The sequence below is a fragment of the Phascolarctos cinereus genome, unplaced genomic scaffold, assembly GCF_003287225.1.
Source record: "Phascolarctos cinereus isolate Bilbo 61053 unplaced genomic scaffold, phaCin_HiC Scaffold_2;HRSCAF=192, whole genome shotgun sequence".
Lineage (NCBI taxonomy): Eukaryota > Metazoa > Chordata > Mammalia > Diprotodontia > Phascolarctidae > Phascolarctos > Phascolarctos cinereus.
This window is the reverse complement of record NW_027555625.1, coordinates 170271183-170297790: the sequence shown is the minus strand read 5'-3', so window position 1 is coordinate 170297790 and position 26608 is coordinate 170271183. Positions and strand designations below refer to the sequence as shown.

The 26608-nt window shown below is 36.5% G+C and overlaps 1 protein-coding gene across 8 annotated transcripts in view; it reads left to right on the top strand.

The window, feature by feature from the left end:
• PLCB4 (phospholipase C beta 4) overlaps positions 1–26608 on the top strand; it is a 461946-nt gene that overhangs the window by 404612 nt on the left and 30726 nt on the right. For 6 of the 8 annotated variants that reach the window (XM_020985786.2, XM_020985793.2, XM_020985777.2 and 3 more), the window contains 8 exons: positions 1794–1896; positions 4219–4383; positions 4543–4773; positions 7834–8038; positions 18516–18604; positions 20580–20730; positions 25056–25105; positions 25266–25331. In XM_020985786.2, the coding sequence (XP_020841445.1) occupies positions 1794–1896; positions 4219–4383; positions 4543–4773; positions 7834–8038; positions 18516–18604; positions 20580–20730; positions 25056–25105; positions 25266–25331 (1060 nt within the window). The remainder of the gene's footprint in view (positions 1–1793; positions 1897–4218; positions 4384–4542; positions 4774–7833; positions 8039–18515; positions 18605–20579; positions 20731–25055; positions 25106–25265; positions 25332–26608) is intronic. The other 2 variants (XM_020985836.2, XM_020985833.2) reach the window with 1 other exon arrangement.

Here is a 26608-nt window from a genome sequence, read left to right as displayed (position 1 = left end):
CAATTAATTCCTGTAACTGTCTTCTTGGCTCCATCTTCTCCCCTCAGCCCCAGTCTTGCATTTTCAGTTACTCACTGGGCATTGTTGACTGTCTTGCCAGTGCTTCAACTCAACATGTCCAAAACTGAAAGTAATAATTTCCCAGCAACCCCCATACTTACCTTTCATTCTAAATTCCTGTTTCTGTTGATTACATCTTTAGAAGTTCTCCATCAGGCTTTTTTTTTTTGGACTCTTCCTTTTCCTTTCCAATTAATTGCCCAGTTCTGTTGATTTTATCCCCACAGTATTTTTCATCCCTGTCTCCTTTTCTTTGCCTATACTGCCATCATCCTAACCCAAGCTCTTACAACCCTACTCCCTAGGGGAGGAGGAAAAGAGGAAGGGTTAAACCATTCTAATGGAGACCAAATTGGCCTTGACTGTAATTTCTCCCCCTTTCCAATCCATCTTTCATGCCAAGTCTTCACACAGACCTTCCTAATTCATACATCTGACAATTCATAAATCTGACAATTTACAGATCTGCTCAAAAGCCTTCTGTAGGTCCTTGTTCCTTATAAAATAAAAGAGAAACTCTTTACTCTGGCATCTAAGCCCTTTCACAATCTAGTTCCAACATATCTTTCTGACTTTATTTTCTGGACTGTTTCTTCTCTGATTTCATCCTGCATTCTGTAGCCTCCAGGCTTTTGTTGCTCCTCATCTCCCGTGGCTGGAATTAGTTTCTTCTTAACTTCATATCTGCCTGTTGAAATCTCTCTTTCAGGTAATGATTTCTCCATGAATTCCTCCTTCCTTGAACCTCTAAAGTCACTCTGTTTTGTTTCTTCTATAAAAGTTATTATTCATCTTGTAACATAGGTATTTACTTAAGTTTCTCATCTCCCAAATAGATTGTAAACTTCTTGAGATCTAGGTTGTATAATTTTTTTTGCTTTGGTAGTCCCAGAAATTTGTACTTTTTACATGCTTAGTAAATATTTGCTGAATAAAATTGGCAAGACAGGAAACTCCTGAATGCATTTATAATCCCTAATTCTTTAGACTCTTACATGATGGAAATGAGACTTACACTATACTGTATTTTATAGCACCCTGGGTGCAACAACTAATGCTTTCTTCTTATGTTCCACATAATTTTACGTGTGTAATTGATATATTGCTTATCTTCTCAAAGATGGGGGAGGGACAAGAGAGAGGGATGGAAGTTGGGACTCAAAATTTTTAAAAATGAATGTCATTTTTTTACGTGTAATTGGGAAATATTTAACAAAATGAATAAAAATACATTAAATTTTCTTCTTTTGAAAAGTCATGGAAATAATTTTTCTTTAAGTAAAAGTATGATTGTCCATTAATTTGACACCTTTGAATATGAAACAGTAAGTGGACAAGTCAATCCAAAGTTTTTATTCAGTGACTTCACCCATGTGGCTTCTATAGCATCTTGGATTACTAGTCAGGCTAATAAATGTTGGCCTTTCTCTGCTGGTAACTCAAAGTGAAAATTTTGTGATCTTTAAAAATCTTGAGGCCAGCATTTTCAAATAGATATTAATTTCATACCTTTGTCCCAGTGGTTTCAGTACACAATTTGTTAATAATAGTATATGGAGGAAAGGACAGTTTGGCCTTGCCTGTGTCTTCTGAAATTGAGAAGAATAGACAAGTAATATGAATACTTGGGGCTGGAAAACCCACTTTTTCCTCAACTACATGAGTAACTAAGGCTATGAAGATGTTACTGACACTCATAAAAATAACATTGTTCATGTTTTTCTTTATATCAGATACCTTCTCAAACCAGATTTCATGCGACGGCCAGATAGAACATTTGATCCTTTCTCTGAAACACCTGTAGATGGTGTTATTGCAGCTACTTGTTCAGTTCAGGTAAAGATTGGTCTTAAATTTCAGAGTGACCTAAATGTTATACTCTAGCTTTTAAAAAGTCGTATTTATAGCAGATGCACATAAACTCAAAGGGTTCTACTGATTTGTTTATTTGTTATTATTTTACTCCCTCTTAAGACATCTGTGTTTATATGGGATGAGCATAACATTCTCTCGTCTAATTAGAAATAATGTATTACTCATTTAAAATGAGCCAATGAATGATAAGAGATGCCCTGTTCCTTATGGTTTCTGAAACCAGGAAGCATTATGGAATAAATTCTTCCAGTAGTTATAATTTCTATTGGAAGAGCTGTCTAGAAGTAGAACAGGATGCCTCTTGAGATGATGAGCTTTCCATCATGGGAGGTATTCAAGAAGAGATTAGATGATCATTTAATAAGGGATTCTTAAAATGATAATATTGGACTATGAGGAAATTTGTATTCCAGTTGATATCAAGACAAATCCTACTGGGACAAAAGTGTAATTGTTCTTTGTGGTTAATAAATTTCTGTAAAATAGTCATTTTATAATGGGTTTGACTTTGGACCATTTCATCCTTTGATCTTTGTATTGTATTAATAAACATGAATATATATAGTTCTATAAAAACTTAGCATTGAAACTTAAAGTAAATATTTTTCAGAAGTCCCAGGAAGTATATTACCTATAGCTATATTTTTAAATCATCTATAATTTAATTCACTAGTTAGCTGTCCTGAATGTTAGGTCCTATGAAAAAGCTTTGTCAAATGACTTACAGTCAACTGAAATATAAACTAATCCCCAAATACAACATATAGAATAGAAAAATAACACTTATCCTTTAATATGTCACCACCATGTTTGGTTAATATGTTTGTTGTTGAGTTATTTTTTAGTCATGTCTAACTCTTCGTGACCCCATTTGGGGTTTTCTTGGCAAGGATACTAGAGCAGTTTGCCATTTCCTTCTCCACTTCATTTTACAGATGAGGAAACTTAGGCAAACAGGGTTAAGATACTTGCCCAGGGTCACACAGCTAATAAATGTCTGAGACCAAATTTGAACACATGAAAAGGAGTCTTCCTCACTCCAGGCCCTGTACTCCATCTACTGTGCTACCTTGCTGCCTCTTTGGTTAGTATAGGAAGATTTTTTTTTTCATAGCAAAATTCATGAAGTGTAACTGTGTTTTGACCCTGCTGGATCTGTGATTTCATCTTCAGGAGGAACTCTCTTTGTGAAATCTTCCTCCACCAGTGCAGATTAGCGACCTGTTTTTTTGTTTTTGTTTTTGTTTTTGTTTTTACCAGGGCTTGGGAGTAGGGATGGTTGTTAGTGAAAGGGTAATTACTGTGCCCAGGGTCTCAAAGATAGAATGAACCAATGTTAGGATTTGAATTCAAGGCTTTCTGACTCTGAGACCAGTTCCCTATCCATATCTGTATCATGTTTTATACTTTTTTCAAAACACTTCCGTATTCATTACAATCTTGAACATACACTTCATAATATATTTGAATTTTATAAATATTACATCTTATGCCAGACTCAGTAAATATTCTCATGAAGATTCACAACCCTAATTAGGGCTAAGGTCTTATTGAAATTAATATTTAGGTAGCTTTTATATAGTGCTTTAAGGTTTGCAAAGGACTTTGTAAATATATCTCATTGTATCCTCAAAGCAACCCTGGGAGGTAGGTGCTATTATTATCCCCATTTTACAGATGAGGAAACTGAAGCAGACAGGTTACGTCCCATATCCTAGGGTCATAGAGCTATTAAGAATCTGAGGTTAGATTTGAACTCAGGTCTTCCTGATTCCATGTCCAGCACTCTCTCCACTGTGCAACTCTAGCAGGACTACAATTCGTAAATTTGTTCACTATTTAATACTATATGTGTTATCTAGAGCAGCGATATCAGAGTCAAATTGAAATAGATCCTTGCAGGTGGCATGTTGACTTAGATAATATTAAATGGTGATTTTCTATGTTGTATTATATTTTGTCAAACATTTTCCAATCATATTTTAATCTGGTTCATCCTCTAATCAGAAATTTGGGGGCTAGGGTCAGTGGGCTTCATATTTGACATCTCTGACCTAGATTTTAGTCTTAAGCGGAAATGTTTCTTTTTAAAATAGAATTATTCATATTGAGAATCACTGTCACATACATGTTTTGGATCTAATGCTACTGTCTAGATATTAAATCAGTGCCCTTATCTCAATGTAGTTGACTGTGGGGGCTTCAGGAGTTAGGGGGTTTGGGGTTTGTTTGTGTTTAAAGCACTCAAACACTGCTGTCATCAGAGTTGTATTTTTATTTCAGGTTATATCAGGGCAATTCTTATCCGATAAGAAAATTGGTACGTATGTAGAAGTGGATATGTATGGTTTGCCTACAGACACTATACGGAAGGAGTTCCGGACGCGTATGGTTATGAACAATGGTCTCAATCCTGTTTACAATGAGGAATCATTCGTATTCCGAAAGGTAGGATATTTTCAATGTGTCTGGCTCAGTACACTAACTTTTGAGCCGTATTTTAGACCAAAGAAGACGTAAGGTGTAGTGGCTGAATTAATCCACAAGCTTTTTTTTTCTTCCCTTCTTCGTCTTCTTCTTCTTCTTCTTCTTCTTCTAATGGATAAGTTCTGTAGCTGTCATATGATATTTTTTTTTCTGTTTGGCTTTTCCTTCTTTTTGGCTTTCTCCTCCTTCTTGGGGGAACCCACTTTCTTCGTTGACAATGCCTGTGCTCCAGGTATGCAGTCTGCTCAGAATGAGCCCCCGCTGGCGGACACCAACATTCCTTGGAGATGTCTTCTTCCCTGCCCTGGCAGTGGCTGGTATCTTGCACTATTCCTTCAGCCAAGAGGGCAGGTGAGATGCTGGATCCAAAGCTGCATCCCAAGTCAATGTCTTTCCATGGATAAGTTGGTATGGTGCTGCTCCTCCCAATCTTGTGGCACCTGCCTCCACCTGTAGACTGTGTGCATCATGTATTTTTCCCCCACTTATCCTAACAGTGTATGCTGGGTCCCAAGAGAGATCACAGTCATCATCTCGAATGTTTGGTTTTTATCTCTCAGTTGTATTTTTTTTTATTTATTTGTCAATTGGAGTTTCATCAAAAATCCATGCGTCAACAGTGCTGTCTTCAAGAATGTCTGTTTTCTCTCCTCACTGTTCTGTCGTCCCACCTGAAGTGATTATTTTTCTCTTTAGAGACAGGGTTTTGTTTTTGTTTTTTCCAGGTGACCATGACACTAAAACATTTTCTATGTATCATGCAACAAAGATAATCTGTTTCCCTCAGCATCATCTCATAGTATTGACAGGCAGTGTGGTGTAGGAGAGTGGGATTCACAGGACCGGGCTTGAAATCGCAGCTACCACTTGCTTGCTACCTGTGTGACCTAGGGTTAGTCACTTAACCTCTCAAGCCTCATTCTCCCCATCTGAAAAAATGAGAGGAGTGAGTTGGATGGGTGAACTAGGATCTTTAAATCTCTGATCCCTAATTTCTCTTTGAGTTCTAGATCTTGTGGTCCTGACAATTTAGAGTATCTAGTTAAAGTAGAATAATTTTCTTCCTGGGTCCTAACACCGGCAAATATGCTTAGCAATTCACTACCACCTATTGGTTTAGCAGGCTCAGTGCAGATGAAACTAGCCCATTCAGACCATTTTGGACTCTGGTTTGTCTATTGGGCTGAATGTCTATAAACCTAGCCTTTAATCTTATTTCTATATCCTCTGTAAGGTGGTATCAGATTGAGACATATATATATATATATGTGCACATTTGTCTATTTCTATATCCTCTGTAAGGAGGTATCTGATTGAGATATATATGTATATATGTTTGTGTACACACACACACACACACACACACACACACACACACATCCTTCATTACTTTGTAAATTGTGGCTTTCTTGGTTGCCATGACTGAATCTATTGCTGGTAGGAGAAATTTTCCTCGGTATAACTTAACCTCCACACACTTTTCTAAAAATATAAAGAGATAATTAATAAATAATAATAACAACAATAATAATAGATGGCATTTATGTGTCACATTAAGGTTTGCAAAGAGCTTTTCACATTTTTGGAAAACAGTTGCTGGACCTGGAATGAAGAGGATTTGAGTTCAAATCTAACCTCAGACACTTACCAGCTGTGTAACTCTGGGCTAGTCCCTTCACTGTTGTCTGCTTCAGTTTCCTCATCTATAAAATGGAGATAATAGCACCTACCTCCCAGGGTTGTTTTAAGGATCAAATGAGATAATATTTGTTAAGTATTTTGCAAACCTTTACATGCTGTATAAATGCTAATTGTTGTTAGTGTTATTTTCATTTGAACCACTTAACATACCTATCAACTACAGATACTACTATCCCCATTTTACAGATATTAAAACTGAAGCTAAGAGAGGTTACAGAATCAACTCTCTGATTTGAAAAAGGCCACCTAGTCCATCCTACATCTAAAAAAAGATTACCATCTACCACATCATTCAGCCTTTCTTGGAAGAATCCTTGAGGCATTTCCTTCTACTTTTGAATAGATATAATTATTAGGAAGCTTCCCCCCAACACTGGCCTTAAATCATGCCTAAATTTTCCTCTTTACAGTGATGTCCTTTTCCTCCTAATTCTGATTTCATACCAAATAAAAAGGTTTATTCCTTGTGTCATCCTTCCTATAATTAGGTGATTTGCTCATAGTCACACAGCTACAAAATATCAGAGGCAGGATTTGAATCCAGGTGTGACTAACTCCAACACTCTCTGTGCTGCCACAGACCCTCTCAATAATGAACATGGAAAACTGAGAAACATAGAAATTTCCCGTTTTTCATCATATGGCCAAACCCTGGCCTATGAAGAGTTTTGTTGCTGTTGTTGTTTTATTTTAGCATTTTAGAACTAAAATTCTGTTCCATTTTATACTACAACTTGCATTAAAAACAAGAACAAAACAGTTTTTTCCCTTTCCTTTGCAAGAATCCCCACGAAGGAAACACATAGAGGGAGTGGTTAAATGTTAGTTGAGTCTCAGATTTTCATTAAATCATCATGAACTCAGATTAGGATTGTGAACCGTGGAGTTGGATGGGTTTTACATAGGCCATTAAGACATTGTGCATATCTTTAGCCAGAATGTTCAGCTTGACCCAGATGAGTCGACTCCTCCCATGCCAGTGAGAAGGTCCTCACTGACTCCAGAAGGTACAAAATGTATGGAGTTTTGTTTTAATGTCTTGCTATTTTGTATTAGAATAAAGCTTCTGCCATTTAAACTCAGATTTTTGTGTCTAGTCATTCTGTTTGGAATGAAAGGAGATGATGTCTTAGAGAGGTCAGAGTATGTTATAATTTATGACTGGCAAATTTTTTTTTCAGTTTGATATCCCAAAATCTATCTTAAGATTTCTGAGTTTCAGAGTCCTAACTCACATGGCCTATATTCATGGATTAATGTTCTTCAAGATATGGATAATTGTTTCAAGGGTACTTTCCATACCCTTAAAATCAGGAGGTAGGCATTGGGGTAGCAGAAACAATATCGGACTGGGAAGTGGACTTGGGTGCTTGTCCTGGTTCTGGCACTAACTTGCCATGTAACCTTGAACAAATCACTCTCTGCGTTTCATTTTCTTCATCAGTAAAATAAGCAGATGGGACTAAATTCTCTAAACATTTTTTTCTAGCTCTAAAATGCTGTGACTGTTTGACCAATTACTTCCCAACAATTGAATGAAAAATCAATCTGACACTAGGATCTTAAATATGTTCAGTGAATATATATTCTGTCCAGTGATGGTAGAGTAGTCAGAGCTATATGGTTGGGGCCCCAAGTAACTGGAACAATGACACACGGGAACTGACAGTATTTCTAGGTCTGTGAAAACTACCTTTTTTTGATGGACAGGTTATCCTCCCTGATCTGGCTGTCTTGAGAATAGCTGTGTATGATGACAACAACAAGCTGATTGGTCAAAGAATCCTCCCCCTCGATGGCCTTCAGGCCGGCTACAGACACATTTCTCTTCGAAATGAAGGGAATAAACCATTATCACTGCCAACTGTTTTCTGCAACATTGTGCTTAAAACATATGTGCCGGATGGTTTTGGAGGTAAGGCAAACATTTGCAAATGGATTATGATATGTAGGTTTTCCAAAAGCCAATAATTTGAAAAGCCCCAAAAACATATATTTAGAAATGCAAAATTATCTTTGAGGTCATCTAGTCCCACAGCCTTATTTTAGTATTAAGGAAATAGGCCCTGAGAGGTCAGTTGACTTACCTGAAGTCACATTAGTAATTAGTGGCAATGTGATCTGAACTCAGGTCCTCTGACTCCAATATAACACTTTTCTCCCTGTACTACACTGAAAAGTTCTACTAACAAATAACTTTGGATAAATTACTTAACCTCTCTCAGCTTCGCTGTTAACTGATGAAATGGGAAGGTTTGAACTAGATAAGAAGGCCGTTTTAGCAGTCTCTTATTCTAAGTTGCCTATTAATCCTTACAAATGTGTTTGAAAAAGGGTGCATCCACACTGGCAGTCAGAGCAAACTAAAGAATATAAAGTCAGCACTTCGTGAGTGGCAGCATCTATACACAACCTCACCAACAGATGTAAGTTATATTCATCCATCTCTGTGCCTGAGTTTTCCTTCAGATCCACAAGAGAGCATTGCTTTAACAGGAGCTCTATCACCAAACCAGAAGCTGTTCATGGTTTAAAGCAAAAACTTGAAACAAACTCTGAACCAAAAACCACAGTAAACTGAATATTTCTGCTGACCCCTGGTTGAACCCATTTTAAAAATTAAACCATTTAAACTTACTAAAGATTAACGAAAACAAATAAGCAAACATTCAGCCAATCTGAACCAAAACTGAACCTATAGATTTTCAAAATCTGTCAGCTATAACATTACAATGATCTCAGCAGAAACATGAATTACAGTATTGTAAAGATGATGTAGCCTAACACTGTCATTCCACAAATGGAGAAATTGATTCCCATCAAGTTTGCAACTTGTCCAAGGGCACATATGTATCATCCAGTCAGTATCTGGTGCATGCATTAATGCTCATCTATCCAGTAAAATGTAAACTCCTTATGGATAGCAGCCACATTTCATATTCTAAACACATTACAAAGAATCTTGAACTGGGTAGGTGTTTAGTTAGTGCTGAATGTATCTGGAATTTATCCTTCCAGCAACTGTAGCTTTACCAATTTCAAAACTGCCCTAAACTAGCAGGAAGTAAAAAAGACTTCTGAGAGTGGCCAAAACTTGTCTATTGGTGAAGCAAATTTGGCCTTTTAAGTCTCACCCAAACGGTGATATGTAAAATAAAGCAGTAGATCAGAAGGGAGAAAAAAATGAGGAAAAATAGAAGGGGGAGGATACAGAACAATATCAAACAGCCTGAAGAATTCTTAGGATCTGTACTGTGTATGCCAAAGTATCAAAAAGTCCTACACACCTCGGCCACCCAAGAGAGTGTCACTGTGTTAGAGCACAATATACTAATTATGTACTATTCATAGTGATTACTGTGAGTCAGCAAGAGCAGGTTAAATTATGTACTCTGTTCTCTGTTTAAGAAAGCAGAAAAAGTGTAGTACATTTTAGAAATGTTTCCATAAAAAACTGTTAAATTTTTAAGCTTTGACACTTTATGGGATAAGCTTAATTTATCTTTAAAATTTACTTAAGTGAGATATTTCATTGCCCTATCGTGCTAGATAAATGTGACTTTCATGGGATCATCAGGTGATTTAGAACTTTCTAGTCTTGATCCAAAAGTATTTGGAAGCCCTGATGATAGAATTTCCATTCTTCATTTAAGTAGAGATTTGGACTATTTTCCCTAATCCTAGGACTTTTTCAAGTTTGCCACATTTAGTACAGTGGACGTTGTAATTGGAATCTTTGTCCATCCATGGTAGTGATTGACCTGCTGTTAACTATTTAGTCTTAAGTTTGATATTCACCAAGTAATCAGTCAGGGATTCTTGGCTATTTGCTTACCATCAAGACCAAAGAAGAAACGTGACAGGTTAAAATTGACCTTCTTGGACCTTAGAGAAGTTTAATTCAAAAATGGAATGAGGCCTTCCATTTCCTGATGGAAACAACCAAGAATGAGTCATTGATTTGAGTACTGGGAATTCATTTCAGGTCTTCATCTATTAAAGTGGAAAAACTGTAGGAAGCCATGGAAACCAGAGTATCAAATTTTGTCTTTGAAATCCTTGCATACACAAATCTCAGATTAAGTTCTGACTTAGCATTATGTAAAATTCGAAATCACCACTATGGGAGAATGCTTTGGAGCAGTGGTGTCAAAGTCAAATAGAAACAGATTCCTGCAGGTAGCATATTGTCTTAGAAAGCCACAAATGAACATTATCTATATTGTATTTATGAGGCCCCCAAGTTTGACACCTCAGTTTTTGTATCCAAAGCATTCTGCCTCCACACCATGGTCAATTCCAAAGAACAAATTCAAAATGAAACTTCTACCTCTTGACATACCAGCATTCTGTGTAGAAAGGTCATGGGCAGAAGCATTACAGTCTCCCTGGTCCAGTGGGAATTTATGGAGATTCTTTCCTGCTAAGAATATAGGAGATTCTACAATGATAACTATACAGTATGTTACAGAAGTTAGGAGAATGAGTCAGGCTGGAGATTTTACGTGAAGAAATAGGGTTCAGTACAAGGGGCAGCCATCTTTTTTCATGGGGCATGTGAGATAATGTCTTATTGTTTAAAAATGGACAAGGGAAATATATCTTTATTTTAAAAGATGCTTTTAATAAGTTACTTGCTCCATGTGAACAATTTGGCTCATTTGGGAAATCAAGTCCCTCTTTGAGGGCATAAGGTGACGATCTCTAAAATTATTTATTTGTAATTTTCCAGAGAGTATATTGGTTCTGATAGCCTTTGAGGGTCATACAGCAAGTTCAGTTTCATTTCTTGGCTTAACTTTTGTCTTCTGAGGAAATTCCATGTGCCCCCACACTTCTGTATTTTGTAAAACATTTAATTAAAAACTTTCTCTGGCATTATATTGCCTCATTACAAATAAAACATCCTCAAAGGCACTTATTAAATTTCCCAAAATGGCCTTACCATTTTCTAGAGAAATACTCTTTTTATGAGACCTGAATCCTAAATGTTTATATGAATGCTATAAGTCACCTACAGTCCTATACAAATAGGTCCATAAATACATTTCAGTAAACCAGTCAGATTCATCAGAAATTAGTACTGTTCAGGTTTGTACTGTTTACAGGAACTTCATAGTTGTATTTTACAGGATATTTTGTGTTGCTATCCAATTTGGTTCAATTCAATAAGCATTTATTAAGTATCTACTATATGTAAGGCACTATTCCAGGCTCTAAGAATACAAAATAAATAAATAAAAATGGTCCCTGCCTTAAAGAGCTGTTACTGAGACAAAAAAGGCATATATTACAAAAATATATTTTATAAACTAGCTACCTTGGTATTACAGAAAAAAATCCCAAATATTCTTCATTTATGTTTGATTTTCTTTTGTCTTAAGAGTTCTAAAGTTCATTATTTATTTCCTTATTAAAAAATGTTTAGTTGAGAAAATGTTTAATTCACTATCAGCTAAGAGGTCTCAGATTTGAAATGTCTTAGTAATATTCAGGTCTGTCATTAAGATCCAGGAGCCCCATGTACTATGTAAAGATTTTTTTAAAAGATTTTTAAAGATTTATTTTAAAGATTATTAAAGCTTCAGTAAGTTGAAATTTTTGTGACTTCATGAATATAAGTACTTTCTCCAATGATACATCCTATACAATTCTTATTGCCCATGTCTCCTCTTAAGTCTCCTATAGGAAATCTACTCTTTATGTCCATTTAACAGTTTAGCACTTCCCAGTTTATGCATCTGTTATATGACCAGCCAGTCTCCTTTATTGTTCCTACATTCCCAGGTAGTGTTCCTAGTGCCATTTCCTGTGTGCGTGCTATTATGGTTAATGTGCAGAATCCTAGCTTGTACTATGCCCACTGTGAGTTTCTTCATTGCCTTTTAGGTCACTGGCATTTTTAGTTGTTCACAGATTGTGAGGTTCCATGGCTCCTCGCCATGCAGCATTACCAGGAGAAGGTTGGTGTTAAAAAGATAGATTTCAAGTCAGGGAATAGCTTGAGACCATTGAAAGTGCTGCATTATTGTGCACTGAAGTGCCTATCCAAGGCATGTACTGAAGGACTAGTTCTGTATTAGCCCATATGTTAGCAAGTTGTGGGTTTACCTGTATATCACAGTCTGGACAACAGGCATTTTTGGACAACTTGGGTTTTCCTATGTAAGTTATTAAATAGGGGAAAGAGGATAAATATTCATTAATGAGAAAAAATATATTGCTGATCCACTTTCTAAAAGATAACACCAGAATTGATAGCTCTCACTAGAACTGGGTAATTGGTGTTGCATGCTATGGAGTCATTCTAAAGTCATCAACCAATCAATTGAGTGCTTATCACATGCCAGGTGCTGTTCTATATGCTAGGGACGCAAAGAAAAGCCAAAAAAAAAAAAGCCATCCTTTCCCTCAAGGAGCTTACATTCTAATGGAAAAGATAAGTATACCCAAATTGGTATGTATAGAGTAAATGGAAGGCAGCTCTAGAGGCACTCAGAGCTGAGAAAACTAGAAAAGGCCTTCTTCAGGAGGTTGAGCTGAGTTCTTTTAAAATTCAAGGATTTGAAAATGTGGAGGTGAAGGAGAGTGAGCATTCCTTTAATGGGAGACAAAGAAGGCAAAAACATAGAGATGAGCATCATATGTAAGTAAATCAATATGGCTGGCTCATTGAGTACATTAAAGAGAGTAATGTGTTAAGAGTATGGAAGTTAGAAAGGACCAGGTCACCAACAGCTTTAAATGACAGAAGACTTTATATTTGAGCCTAGATGTGATAGGGAGCCATTGGAGTTCACAGGGAGAGGGAGTGAAATAGTCAGACCTATACTTTAGGAAAAGCACTTTAGCAGGTGAGTGAACAATAGCTTAGAGGAGGAGCGGACTTGAGGCAAGGAGAATAACCAAAAGACTATTGCAATTGTACATGCGAGAGGGCCCAAACTAGTATGGTGCTGTGAGTGGAGAGAACAGAACTGATATGAGAGGTCGTTGTAGGGAAAGAAACTAAAAAAGTTGACAGTTGATTGGATATATGGGGAAAGTGAATGTGAGCAGTCAAAGATACCGATGAGGTTGCAAACCTGTGACTGAGCAAATGAGTAGTGGCAGTCTTGATAGTAATAGGGAAGTTCGTTTAGAGGTCTGAGTTTAGGAATAGAAGCAATGAGTCCTTTTTCTTTTTTTTTTTAATATGTGGAGATGCCTACAAGACATCCAGTTTGAAATCCCAGGAGGTAGCTGGTAATTGGGACTGTAGCTCAGGAGAGAGATTGATACCTAGATCTTGAAATCATCTGTTTAGTGATGATAATTGAATCCTTGGGACATGATGGGGTAACCAGGTGAGATAGTAAGAAAACAAAAAGAGGAGTCCCAGGAAAGAGCCTAGAAGACACCCACATGTACAGGATGTGGCATGGATGAAGAACCAGTAAGGAGACTGAAAAGGAGCTGATATTGGGTTGTTCCTTATATAAAATTATGTTCATACCAGTGTAATTACAAATTAATTATTAATTAACCTACATTCTTTGAATCCATTGTCCCCACCCTACACAAGCCAGATTCTTCTACCTTAGCATCCCCTCACCTGCCTTAAGTAAAACATTTACAAAAATTTCAAAGAACACACATATAAGAACACATGTATATATATGTATGTATGTATGTATATAAACCTACATACATATACATATCCTTCATGTGATCACAGAAGATGAGGGAATGCCTTTTCATAGCCTTCATCTCCATAGTAATTGTGGCTTTCTATGTAACTGTCACTTAGGTCCATTGCTCTAGGAGTATAGTCTGCCAATGGGATCCTTGGAAATGGTCTGTCTTCTTCAGTAGTCTCTGCCAGAATTTTGTCTTTTGAAAAAACTAAATGTTTGATGAGGAAGTAACAGGTAAAATTTAGGGGGAAAGTGACCCAAACAAAATTTCTGTGAACAAATTAAGAAATATTTTATTTTCCTTTCCTTAATAAAATTGTACTGCCTATCAATCAAAAATATAAAGCCTTTTTAAAAAAAATTTTTTTAAAGAAAATCAATTGGTAAGAAATATAAGCACTGCGGAGTCTGGTGCCAATTGGCCTGTTGGATTACTGGTGCTATTTTAACTGCTTTATCACAGGGGGACAAAAAGGCAGTGAAGATATGATTTACCCATTGGAGCTTTGCATTACAGTGAATTATTGCTGGCTTAGAGAAAAGGTACAGTTACTCTGCTGCCAAAGCCTGGAAACAGTTCCAGTGCTAATGAGCATTAAATGAGGCCTCAGTGTTTCTTCTCTTCCCACCCACTGTTGCTTTTGATATGTGCCTTTTTTTATTCTTTCCTGGATGCCTACTTGGAGTCTTTAAAAAAAAAATCTGAACTGAAGTGAGAGCTATTGAAAGTTTTCAATAGCACCCAGAGCTTCAGCATGACATTTAAAGGTTATTTTCCAGTCTTTGTCCTTGAATTCTCACCTGTTTGTTTCCTGAGCATTACTTATCCCCCCTTCCTTAAAGAGTTGTTATCTTCCTTTCTGTAAGCCTTAAATTGACAGCTTATTTCCTTTCCCACTTTCCTAATAGTTAGTGTGTTCATGGGTTCTGTAAGGGAGCTCTGGAAGATTCCCAGCCCATTCCTACTCCCTTGAACTCTACTGAATTCAAACCTTTCCAAAACCATACTGGTCAACTTGTTTCTTAAATAGTTAAAAGAGAAGAAGCTGTATCATATTCCCTGCTCACCCATTCCATTGTCATATCCATCAAGAAGCTCTACTTCAAATCTAACAGAAATCCTTCTGCCTGTGATTGAAAGCTGTTGTTTCTCCTTCAGTGTTCAATGGTAAAAGCTGTGCCCTCTTAAGCAGGAGAGTAATGATTCTCTATTTCAAGTACATAAGCAAAATGTCTAATAAAAACATAACTTTCCTATGAGCTGATGATTTCTATCAGCACAGCAAAGCACTTGAAAAGAAAAAAATCTATTTTTCTGCTGTTTTTCCTTCTAACTCACACATCACTAACTTTCAAGATAGTAGTAAGAAGGTTAGCTAGGTGGCATAGTGAATAGATCACAGCACCTGGCTTCAGGAAGACCAGTATTTAAATGTGGCATCAGGCACTTATTAATCAATCACCCTAGGAAAGTCACTTAACCTCCATCTGCCTCCATTTCTTCATCTGTATAATGGGGATAATAATAGAACCTACCTCCTAGGGTTGTTATGAGTATATATGGAGATAATTGTAAAGTAGTTAGCATAGTGCCTGGCACATGGTAAGTACTATATAAATATTAGTTATTGTTCTTCTTATTAATTATTATTATCACCTCCTGTTATCTGTGAGAATAAAATGAGTTAATATTTGTAAAGAACTCTACAAAGTTTAAAGTGCTTTATTAATGCTGGCTATTATTATTATTATTATCATCATTATGAAATATAGAGGGAACAAACACAGGAAGAACTTAGCAACAAAGCCAACCAGTTGTGGAGCTAGTTGACACACTCCTGACTTGCTTCTCAATGATACTATACTTTTTTCTGACTCTGGATTATCAAACTCTCTAAAAGACTTATATAAATAGACTGGGTTTTTTATTCTCTTCATAAATAATCAATCTTTGATGGTCTGTTGTTTTTTTAAAATTTCATATTTCCCAAAGCAGGAAGAAAATAAAAGCATATAATAAAATCTTTACTATTCAGATACTATCCCTCCAGAATCCCCAAGCTCTGGAAGAGTTGTGATATTCCTAAAAGTAGCTCATGAAAGATAATCTTCCTCCCAGTTTCATCATCTATAGAATAAGGATGATAATCCTTTCACTGCCAAGTCTCAGAGTTGTGAGAAAAGTACTTTACAAACTTTAAAGAATGATGCAATTGTGAGTTTTCTTCCTGATCTTATTGATAATTATTATCAATAATAATAATAATAATACCTAACATTTTTATGGCATTTTAAGATTCACAAAGCACTTTAAAATGTTAACCTCATTCAGTCCTTAACAACCAGTAACTCTGTGAGGTAGGGGCTGTTGTTATCCCCATTTTATAGATGGGGAAACTGAGGTTGAGAAAGAGTAAATGATTGACCCAGCATCACACAACTGAGTGTTTTCCTCACTCCTTGATTCTTCCTGACTCCAACTCTAGCCACTGCTCCACCTAGCTATATGGTTTCTTATTTTTATTAGGATTATTGCCTATAGTACAAGTAGCCTATGGGAACTAAACAATTAACAGGATCTAAGTTAGCTGGAGGAGACCAAAATTACATTTGTTGTAAAAGTGGACTGAGGGCACTGTGATTGTGGAGATTCTAATATAACTTAAGTTTATCTGCTAATAAAGATTACCATGGATAGAACCATACTGATCCTGAAAAAATTGAAGACCCGTGCTTGGTTATTCAAGTGACTCCACTCACTGTCCTTGTAACTTTACAAATCAAAATATCCCTCTTTGGCCTCCACTTCCCTAATATGTTATTTCCTTCATGATAATGTAAACTCCAAAAGACTGAGAACTGTTTCCACATTTGTATTTGTGTATCTAGTACTTAGTATAGGATTTGGACATAATAAGCCCAGAATGAAGATTTTTTTTAATTCATCTAGTACTTAAAATAAAGGTATGCTCTGGGACTAGGATATAGATTATTGAAGATGAGAAAATTATATTAAAAAATCACCACAGATTAATCATTCAAAACTGTTAGCAGGAGATCCCAGTCTGAATCATGTAGGTTCATAGAAAGCTTGACTTCAAATGGAAAACTTTTAGACTTGGGCCCAAGTACGCGTTAGAGAGGCCTGAAAGAGTCTAAGAGGCACTATGCAAATATCTTTCCTATAAGCAATTTGAACTCAATTCATTGTTACCATGGACAACCTAGAGCGGGAGTTTAACCCCAACAGCAGAATCATCTGTGCCTCAAATTCCTCAAATGTAGAGTGGAGGTAGGGCCTACATCCAGGAATGTTGATAAGGGTTGGTTATGCTTGTTCTGCCTGGCCAGAGAGGCACATGAAGACTTTTCCTGACAGAAGGGCTTTAAGCTCTCCAGCACCTCCTTCTGCTTGATCAGATATTAGACACCAAGGTCATCCGCTGCATTTTGGGCCATCGCCATTGATCTTGACTTTTGTCTTGCCACTGAACTTTGATTCACTCCAAAAGAGAGAATGAAGCTGACAACTTTGTGTGACTGTACCTCACTTAAATACAATTCACGGGCGAGTCAAGCCATCACTGTGTGATGTAATTAGTCGTCTTCAAAAATGAAGGGCAAACAACAACTTGGCCCCAGAAGTACAGGGTAGAAATGATAGAGAGGCAGATTTAGGGTCAATGCAAGGGAAAACTTTCTAATAATTAAAATTTTAGGGGCAGTTAGGTGTCACAGTGGATAGAGAACCAGCCCTGGAGTCAGGAGGGCCTGAGTTCAAATCCAGCCTCAGATGCATAACATTTACATGCTGTGTGACTCTGGGCAAGTCACTTAACCACAACTGTCTCACCAAAATAAAAGGAAAAAAATTATCAAGTGGAATAGGCTGCCTCATGATGTCATGAGTTCCTCCTCAATGGAAGTATACAAGCAAAGGTTAGATGACCACTTGTCAGGCATGTTGGATATTCATGTTCAGATCTGAAATTCTGTGATTCTTTATTCTGTATGATCCTATGTCAGGAGCACATCAGAAACTAGTCAACTCATTTAAAATTCTGTGGATTTTCCTTGGCATCTTTTAGTACTATCTTTGTTATGTTTCCTGTTATTGATAAATGTTTCCTCTTGAAATGAAAATAATAATTATTTTAAAAAAACATAAAATAGGGAGGTTAATTCCTGAAGGTTGGGAGGGAAAATTCACAAATTCCTAAAAATAATTTAATTCATACACTGCTTTTTGTTAGCTGTTGAGAATTGTGTATTTAAAAATGTGTTAATATTTCAAAGATGCTATGCAAGGCTGTTATTAGTCCCTTTAAATGCAGATTATAAGAAAGAAAATAATGAAAGAAATGTTCATTGTGACTGTATCATGAAACTAGGCTTCACAAAATTAAATTAAATGTCTCAGGAAAAAATACTGGGCAAAGGTGTAGAGAATCATTAGGGAGATACTTGTTCCACTTTTCTTGTTTCTTGGTGCATATTCTAAGTTCTTAGAGCCTTGATAAGTTTTCTAAGAGGAACAATCACGTGAAACAAATAAACAGATTCCTGATGAGTCTTTCTTCAAGCTGAACTGCATGATCATGAAGAATTTTAAGGGGCAGCTAGAAGTCACTTAACCCCAGTGGCCTCACAAAAACGAAACAAAAAAAATTTAATTGAAAAAAAAATTTAAGATTAACACGAGTGAATTTCTTTCAGATATTGTGGATGCTTTGTCAGACCCAAAGAAATTTCTTTCTGTAATGGAAAAGAGAGCAGATCAAATGAGAGCAATGGGAATTGAAACTGTAAGTATTAATTATTAACACAAGGGAGTTTATGACCTCGTTAGAGAATACTGACATCGCACAAGATATGTTAAGTTCACGTGCTGAATCCAAACCCTCACGGTGATTTATGTATCTGGGCTTAATTTGGGACGTCTAGTGTTATATAAACCACCTTAGGAAAAGAAGTATGTTTTGTTGTGTTGTTGTTATTGTTGTTGTCTTTTACATGAATTAGCAATCAAGCATATGTTGAGCACCCATGCTTTCCTGCCAAAAAAAAAAATCTCAATTTAACAAACATTCAAGTGCCTTTGTGCAAGGCACTATACTACACGGTGGGGATATGAAAAATAGCGCTGAACCTCAAGGAGTTTACAGTCTTATGAGAGTCAGAATAGGGAAGGTGTTAGCCTTTATTAAACAGAATCATGCAAATCTGGAAAACTGGTAGCTTAACTCACATCTGAAGTCACTCATTATCAAGATCTATGCCATTTGTACCTATAATAACAGGTTCTCACATATATATTTGTTGATCTTTTTTTTTAAATGAGAGCAATCATTTGATTGTTTTCTAATCTAAAATGCTCCATTATGAAATGAGAAACCACTACCATAGTTTAAGAAAATATTAGAGGCAAATTTTCATACTCTTCATAAAATGTACAATCAGTTCATTCTATTGAATGACAATTAAAGCTACATTTTTTTATTTCTTCACCCTTCTCACATTCTTTTCTGTCCTTCCCATAGGTGAATATTTCTTTCAAGTCAAACAGAGCAAACCATTTTCTTCTGTCAGCACATTACAGCTTGCTGGCAACAGTGACTATCGCACTTAGTGCTTCTGATTACTCATTCAGTGCCATTGAGGTGGCTACATTTTCCTCTCTTTGCTGCTGGCTCTTTTGCAGCAACGCTGATGCTTCTTGCTGACTAATTTTTCCCTTCTATAGGAGGGAAGGGCTTGGAGCTGGATAGAGAACAGAACTCTAGGGAAGTGCAAAAGAGAGAAGGGGGGGAGGTCATAAGGCAGACAAATTCTCCACCGTAATAATAGCTGACAGTAAATATAGCACCACTTTAAAGTTTACAAAGAATTCCTCATCAGTTATTGCATTTGAACTTCATAAAAACCCCAAGAGTCAAATACTATAGGGGTTATCCCCATTTTTGAAGATGGAGAAATTAAAGCATGAGAAGGTTAAAAGATCTGTCCATAGTTACACAGCCAATAAGTAAGAGAGATGGGATTCAAACTTGGTATTCTTAAATCCATGTAAAGTACTTCTTCTCCCCTGTACAATGGATAGGGCATCAGATTTGGAATCATAGAACCTAGGTTCAAATCTCATACCTGTCTGACCTTGCACAAGTTCTTTTTATTTCTCTATGTTTCATCTTAAAAATAACAAATTTGGATTAGTTGGCCTCTAAGATCCTAAGCTCTAAATCAGCAGTTATCAAAGTGTGATCTGGAAACCCCTGGCAGTTATCTTCAGGTATGAGGTTTGACCTTAGGTATGAGACATAAGCCCCTTTCAGTAGATTCTTAAAGTTCCAATTTATTTTAATAATAATACTAAGACACTTTATTTTAAAATACAGTAACTATTATTAGATAAGTTATATAAACAAAAGCTCTTTGGAAGGTCTTCAGTAATTTTTAAGAGGATAGAGGGGTACTGACGACCAAAAAGTTCGAAAACCAAAGCCCTGAGTCATGATCCTTTTTCTGCTTTGTTGTACCCATCATGCTTCCTCTTCTCACTTTCAACCTATAGTAGAATGTAATCTCCTTGAGGGAGGGACTGTTGGGTTTTTTTAAAGGGGGACAGAGGCTTTGTTTTTGTATACCAGCACATAGAACAATGATTTGAAAATAGTAGGTGTTTAATAAATGTTTATTGAATAAGACGGAATAGCATCATATTAATATGTTTAAGTTTGAGGTGTCATTATTGTGAGTCAAATATAAATGCATATATTTCAGAGTGACATAGCTGATGTGCCAAATGACACTTCAAAGAATGACAAAAAAGGAAAAGCCAATAATGCTAAAGCCAATGTGACTCCTCAGAGCAGCTCTGAACTCAGACCAACCACTACTTCTGCTCTGGGAGCAGGGGTGGAAGGGAAGAAAGGTAAGGCGAAATCATTCTGGCCACTCTTGACATCCATTTTTGAAGAGTACTTCTGTAGTCTCTTAGGGACACTTATTTTGTCATTTTATAGGATCTCATAAGTACATAAAACATACACATGCATTTGTTCCAAATTTGCTTTTGTTTACAATGTCTAATCCAACATGGTTATGTTGTATTCATTCTTTCCATGCTGATGATGCTCACAACTCTTCAAATTGCTTAAGACTCACTTGTCTCTTAGAGAATTAGACCATTGCCCAGTGTATTGTACTATGGCTACCCAGACACTAGTGTAATCCTAAGAGTGGGCATGGCTCACTGATTTACCCTCTCTCCTCTTCCATTACCTGAGGATTTCTAGGCACAGCGTCTGGTTCTCTCTTGAAAAACCTTGTTCTAAAACCAAGAGTAACCTTTATAGGTGAGTTTCTAGTTCTCAGCCAGGTTCTTTAATCAGTATTTATCCTTCATAGGTAGCAGAACCATAGGATCACAGATTTAGAGGTGGAAGGGATCTCAGAGGTCATCCAGTCCAACAGATGATGAAATTGAAGTTGATTGAGTGTTAGTGACTTGCCCAGGGTCACATTGCTACTAAGTAGTCAAGCTGGAATTTGAACCATTGATTATAAATCCAACATTCTTGCAAACTTATAAAAGAGGCATGTGTTATAAAGTTCTACTCATGAGCAACCTTTGTAGTCTAGGCCAAATGAAAAAAGAGATTTTGCAAGATGTGACAATAAAGTATTCAAAGAGGCTAAAAAAAATTAGCTTCATTGCCTGGTTTGAAGTCAGGTGGGGAGGAATTAAATGTCAGGTTAGGGAATTGGAACTTTTTGGAAAGTTCCTCCAGTTAGGCAACATTTGCACTAGACTACAGTGAAGAGGTAATAAGGACCCCAAGTAGAATGGATGTAAGACCAATGGAAAGGAGTGAATATGAGAGACATTCAGGAGAAAGAATCCACAAGTCTTGGTGAATGATTGGATATGGAACATGAATGAAATATAAAAGATGGCACAAAGTTTTAGCCTAGATGAATAGGATTAGTGACCAAAAAATGCAAACATAAGATGAAGATGTTTTTGGCAGGAAGATTATGTGTTCTGTTTTAGATATTGTTGAGTTTGAGGAACTGACCAGACATGCAGGTGGAATGACCAGAAGGAAATTTGAAATGTCTAGCTTATAGTTAGAACTTTGATGCTAGAGTTTAGGGAGAGAAGTCAGGACTAAAGACATGTAGATAGATAGATAGATAGATAGATAGATAGATAGATAGATAGATAGATAGATAGATAGATAGATACACATACATCCATACACATATACACACATACACACACACACACATATATACATACATACATATATATGTGTGTGTGTGTATATATATATGGCTCAGATATGTAGAGGATTAACTGAACTTGTCGAAGTTAGTGAGATAAGTAAGGAAAAAATATGTAGAAAAAGAAGAGGGCCAAGGAAGATGGTGAAGAAGAAGAGTAGCTTCAGTTGGTTTGAGAGAAAAGAAGAGAAGTTCCAGGTTCAGTTTCTTGAGATAAAATAGTCCCAACTCATCATTTGGTTAATGACCCAAAGTGGCTGAAAGGGAATGGCATTGAAAGTCATTGCAGCTGTGAATTTGAAGGAACTGTGAGGCCAGTGAGTCAGATGGATCATCCACATGAATGTTGGAATGAGAGAGGGTAGGGAGAGAGGAACCCTCTGAGCCAGATGCTGAAAAAGACAAAGAGAGGTGGGAACATATCCCAGAGATGAGTAAGTGATGACAGCAGGAATGTGCAGAGAGTCATACAGGGTGTTCCAAAAGTCTTCGTGTATTTTTAAGTTTTTAATAGGTTAAGTAGCTTTAAAATGCATGTTTTGGAACAGCTTGTATAACCAGATGGCATGGACTTCAAAAAAAGGAGAATTTGTTGAGTGATAACAATTAATGAATTGGTCACAAAGTAGCCTTGGAGACCAAGTAGTATGCCCCCTGGGTCTTCTCTGGGTGAATGGGAAGAAAAGGTGTCTCCATTGGAAAAGTCTTTGAGAGAAGTGGAGGGTTGTGGGGGGAGACTCATATACCAGTTAATACAAGAGCACTTGTTATCTGGAGCAGTGTCACTTTTTTTTTTCTAAAAGTAGGAATTGGAAAATACTGCTTTGATAATATACATACATGGTAGAGTAGCATTAGGTTTACAAACTCATTGGAGTTTTGTAAGTTTCCAGAACAAGGGAGTAGGCAAAAGAAGCTCCCACACAACTCTCAAATGTCGTTTGAAGGATTACAACTTTTTTTCAACACCTACATTGGCAAGAAGAGAAACTATCCTGAAACCTTAAAAAAGCAGAATACTCAGTTATTCTGCATGACATGAAGAAAACAAGAAAATTCAGTTAGCTAAGAAAGACCCTTTCTTCAACCTTTGCATTGGAAAATCTCTTATGTGTATGAGTCTACTTCAGTAAGTAGAGCAAAGGGAGAATTACTGATTTTTTGTTTTATGACAGAGGAACCTGAAGTGTCTAAGAACATCATTCAGAATGATATTATATACTTCAATGGTATTAGAGAAGAATATAGAAGTATTAGGAGAGGGAGGAAGGGAACCAGTATTTATTAAGTACCCGCTTGTACACCAGGCACTATAGTAGGTGCTTTACAAATATTTCATTTGATCTTCACCACAACCCTGGGAGTAGATGCAGTTATAATCCCCATTTTACAAGTGAGGAAAATGAGACAGAGGTTAAGTGACTTGCCTAGGGCCCCCCAGTTAGGAAGTATGTGAGGCTGCATTTGGATCTAGGACTTCCTGACTCCAGGCCCAAGACTCTGCTGCACCACCTAGCTAATAAGACTTCTGCCTCTGTGTGTGTGTGTGTGTGTGTAAGTGTTATTTATAGGCTTTGCTTTTTAAAACATTTGTTGCTTATCCTCAGAGCTTAGTATAGAAAAACTAACTGCCAATGATTGAAGGATCTGTTTGGGGGGTTCCTTTTAATCAAGGTTTTATAGAATTAACACCAGAAGAACTGTCAGAATGAGGTAAATGGGTGGTCCATTCAACCCAGCATTCTATCAGACAGAAATTTAGCTTATAAAATCAGATGGTATGGACTGCAAAAAAGGAGAATTTTTTGACTGGTAGCAATTGAAAAGTGGTCTTAAAGCAGTCTTGGGGCCCAAGAAGTAAGCTTGAGTAAGGTATGGATGGCTTTTGCTATCAGTAACATTAGCCCTATTAATATTGTACCCTAAATGCCCCTAACTTCCTTATGATAAACCATTATGACTTAAAATATCAAAGCCAAAAAGCATTTCAGCCAGCCAGGTATTTTTTCCCTATCTAGTCTTGCCAAAGCATACTGGTGGTGTAACTGTGGCACATTGAGCCAACTATGGACGAATGATAAAGTTCTTCATCTACAGGTACATATAATAACCAGCTCTTGTAATGAATAAAACTGAGAAATATGGGCCTGTGGATTTATTCTTATCATCCCTAAACATACATGCCTCTTATTACAACTTTCCTGGAAATCAGACATGGTATGCCAATAAGATTACTTGAAACACTTAAACAAAAGAAAGAGCTAAATTCTTTATAGAAGAAATGTGCAAAGTTACAATTTCCCCCCTTCTGATAATGGAAATTAAATATGGTATACAGTGACCTTTAATTTTCCTATTGATTTCATTCAGTACTCCAGAAAAAAAATTAAAGAAGAAATGTTTACTTCAGAAGAAAATCTACATGGAAACAGAACATAATTCTATTGTCTTGGAAGTCTCTTCCAGCTGCTGTTGCTATGGCAACATCTGGTCTAGCTCATCACCAAGACAGTGTGATGAGTTGATGTATTTCTTTGGGAAATTCTAGGTCCCCAGTACAGTCCCCATGTACATTGGTTCACTTGGCTTTTCTCTTGTATGTGAAAAATCATTGCTAAAATGCCAAATTTAATTTTATGAGCTGTGGAACCTTTTGCTTTTGTTCTTTATGTGGTAGTGAATTTGGGGCAGTGATCCAGGAATTCGTGATGCAGTTATTGCTTTTTACCCTAAGCAAGCAGGCTAGCACAAACATACCATAGCATGCAAATGTTAAAATAGCTATTTCTCTTAAGCATCCAGTTAGTTGTTTTCCAATGGGAAGATGCTCATTTCCATGTTCATATTAAATATAAGATAAATGTTTAGCTATCTGCCTTCATAAAGAGTATTTGAAATTTTAATAGCCTAAGCAACACTGTGGCTAATTTTGCATAATCTTAAAAAATACAATATCCAATTTTTTTTTAGGTATTGAACTTATTCCTCAAGTGAGGATAGAAGACTTAAAACAAATGAAGGTAAAGTGGCTTGATATTTTTGTAAGACAAATTATAGTGTGCATGTTAATATAACTCAAAGTTGTTCGTTTTTTTGTTATTTTTTTCTTTCAGTCTGATTCAATCCCTATGGCTACAGGAAAACTAATTTCAGTGGCTTTTTTTTCCTTCTCTCCAATAGGCTTACTTGAAACACTTAAAGAAACAACAGAAAGAGCTAAATTCTTTAAAGAAGAAACATGCAAAGGTACATTTTTCCCCTTCTGATAATGGTCGTGAAAATCTGGACAGTGAGACTGATCATATTGATTTATGGACAAACTAATTACATTCCTCAAACCACCTGAGAGTACAAAGTAACTACTACAAAAGCTTTTGGTCACCAGCATAATACTGAATTAGAATTCATTTAGTCATTGGTCATTATTTGCCCCCCACAGTTTTAATGGCAGCTTAGAGCAAAAAAAAAAACAAAAAAAAACAAAGGTACAGTGACTGGGCTTTGCCACTGGATGCCAAATTAAGAGGACATTGACAGCAAATTTTTTCAGCAACATATAAATAACAGAGAATAACAGCTACTAGTTATAGTAGTGAATTAAATGAATTACAACAGGGACCTACCTGGTAGAAGACTAAAGTAGGTTCCTAAACAACTAACCTGTGCTCTTCATCTTCATCCCCCACCCCACCAAGCTGAGGTATTTATGGTCATAGGATCATAGATCTTGAGCTTAAAAGGACCCGTCTTATTGAATCTTCTCATTTATGAGGAAACTGAAACCAAAGGTCATGCAGATAATAAGCATCTCAGGCAGAATGTGAACCATTCCAGTAGCAGAGCTCTTTCCACAGTACTACATTTGCCCCAAGTGCAATAATTCCTTGTTGTAACTGTATAGGGGTTATTTTTTAAAAATCTCATTCCTTAAAAAATGTCAAACTGATATTAAAATAATATAGAACCATTTTAGTGGGTTAAGATTTAATCTATGATTTATCAAGTATAAGTCTCTCTACCTGACAGAAATGCTTGCACAACCAGGATAGGACAAAGCATTCTGCCACAGCCATTTAACTGCTCCACCTAATGGATGTTTTTGGCTGCCTTAGCCTTCACTGTCTGAACAGAAGTCACAAACAGCAATAAATGAAAGAGCCATGATGATTGTATAGCTCAGTTCCCTCACTGAGCTTTCAAATATGGTTTCATAGTTAAAAAAATTTGCAGGTTTTCCTCATCTAACCTCTGCCCCATTGACATTCTAATGTCTCTGTGTCTAGTTGCCATAAAGTTAACCCATCTCAAAAAACATGGGCAACTTATTTCCTTTAATAAATCAGTTAGTCATCAAAGCATTTATTAAGTGTTTGTTATATTCTAGGCAGTATGTCAAGTGTTGGGAACACAAAGAAAGACAAAAATATTCCCTGCCCTTAAGAAGTTTGCATTCTAATTGGGGAGACAACTTATAGATATCCTGATAAATACAAGAAATATGCCAAACGTATGAGGTTAATATG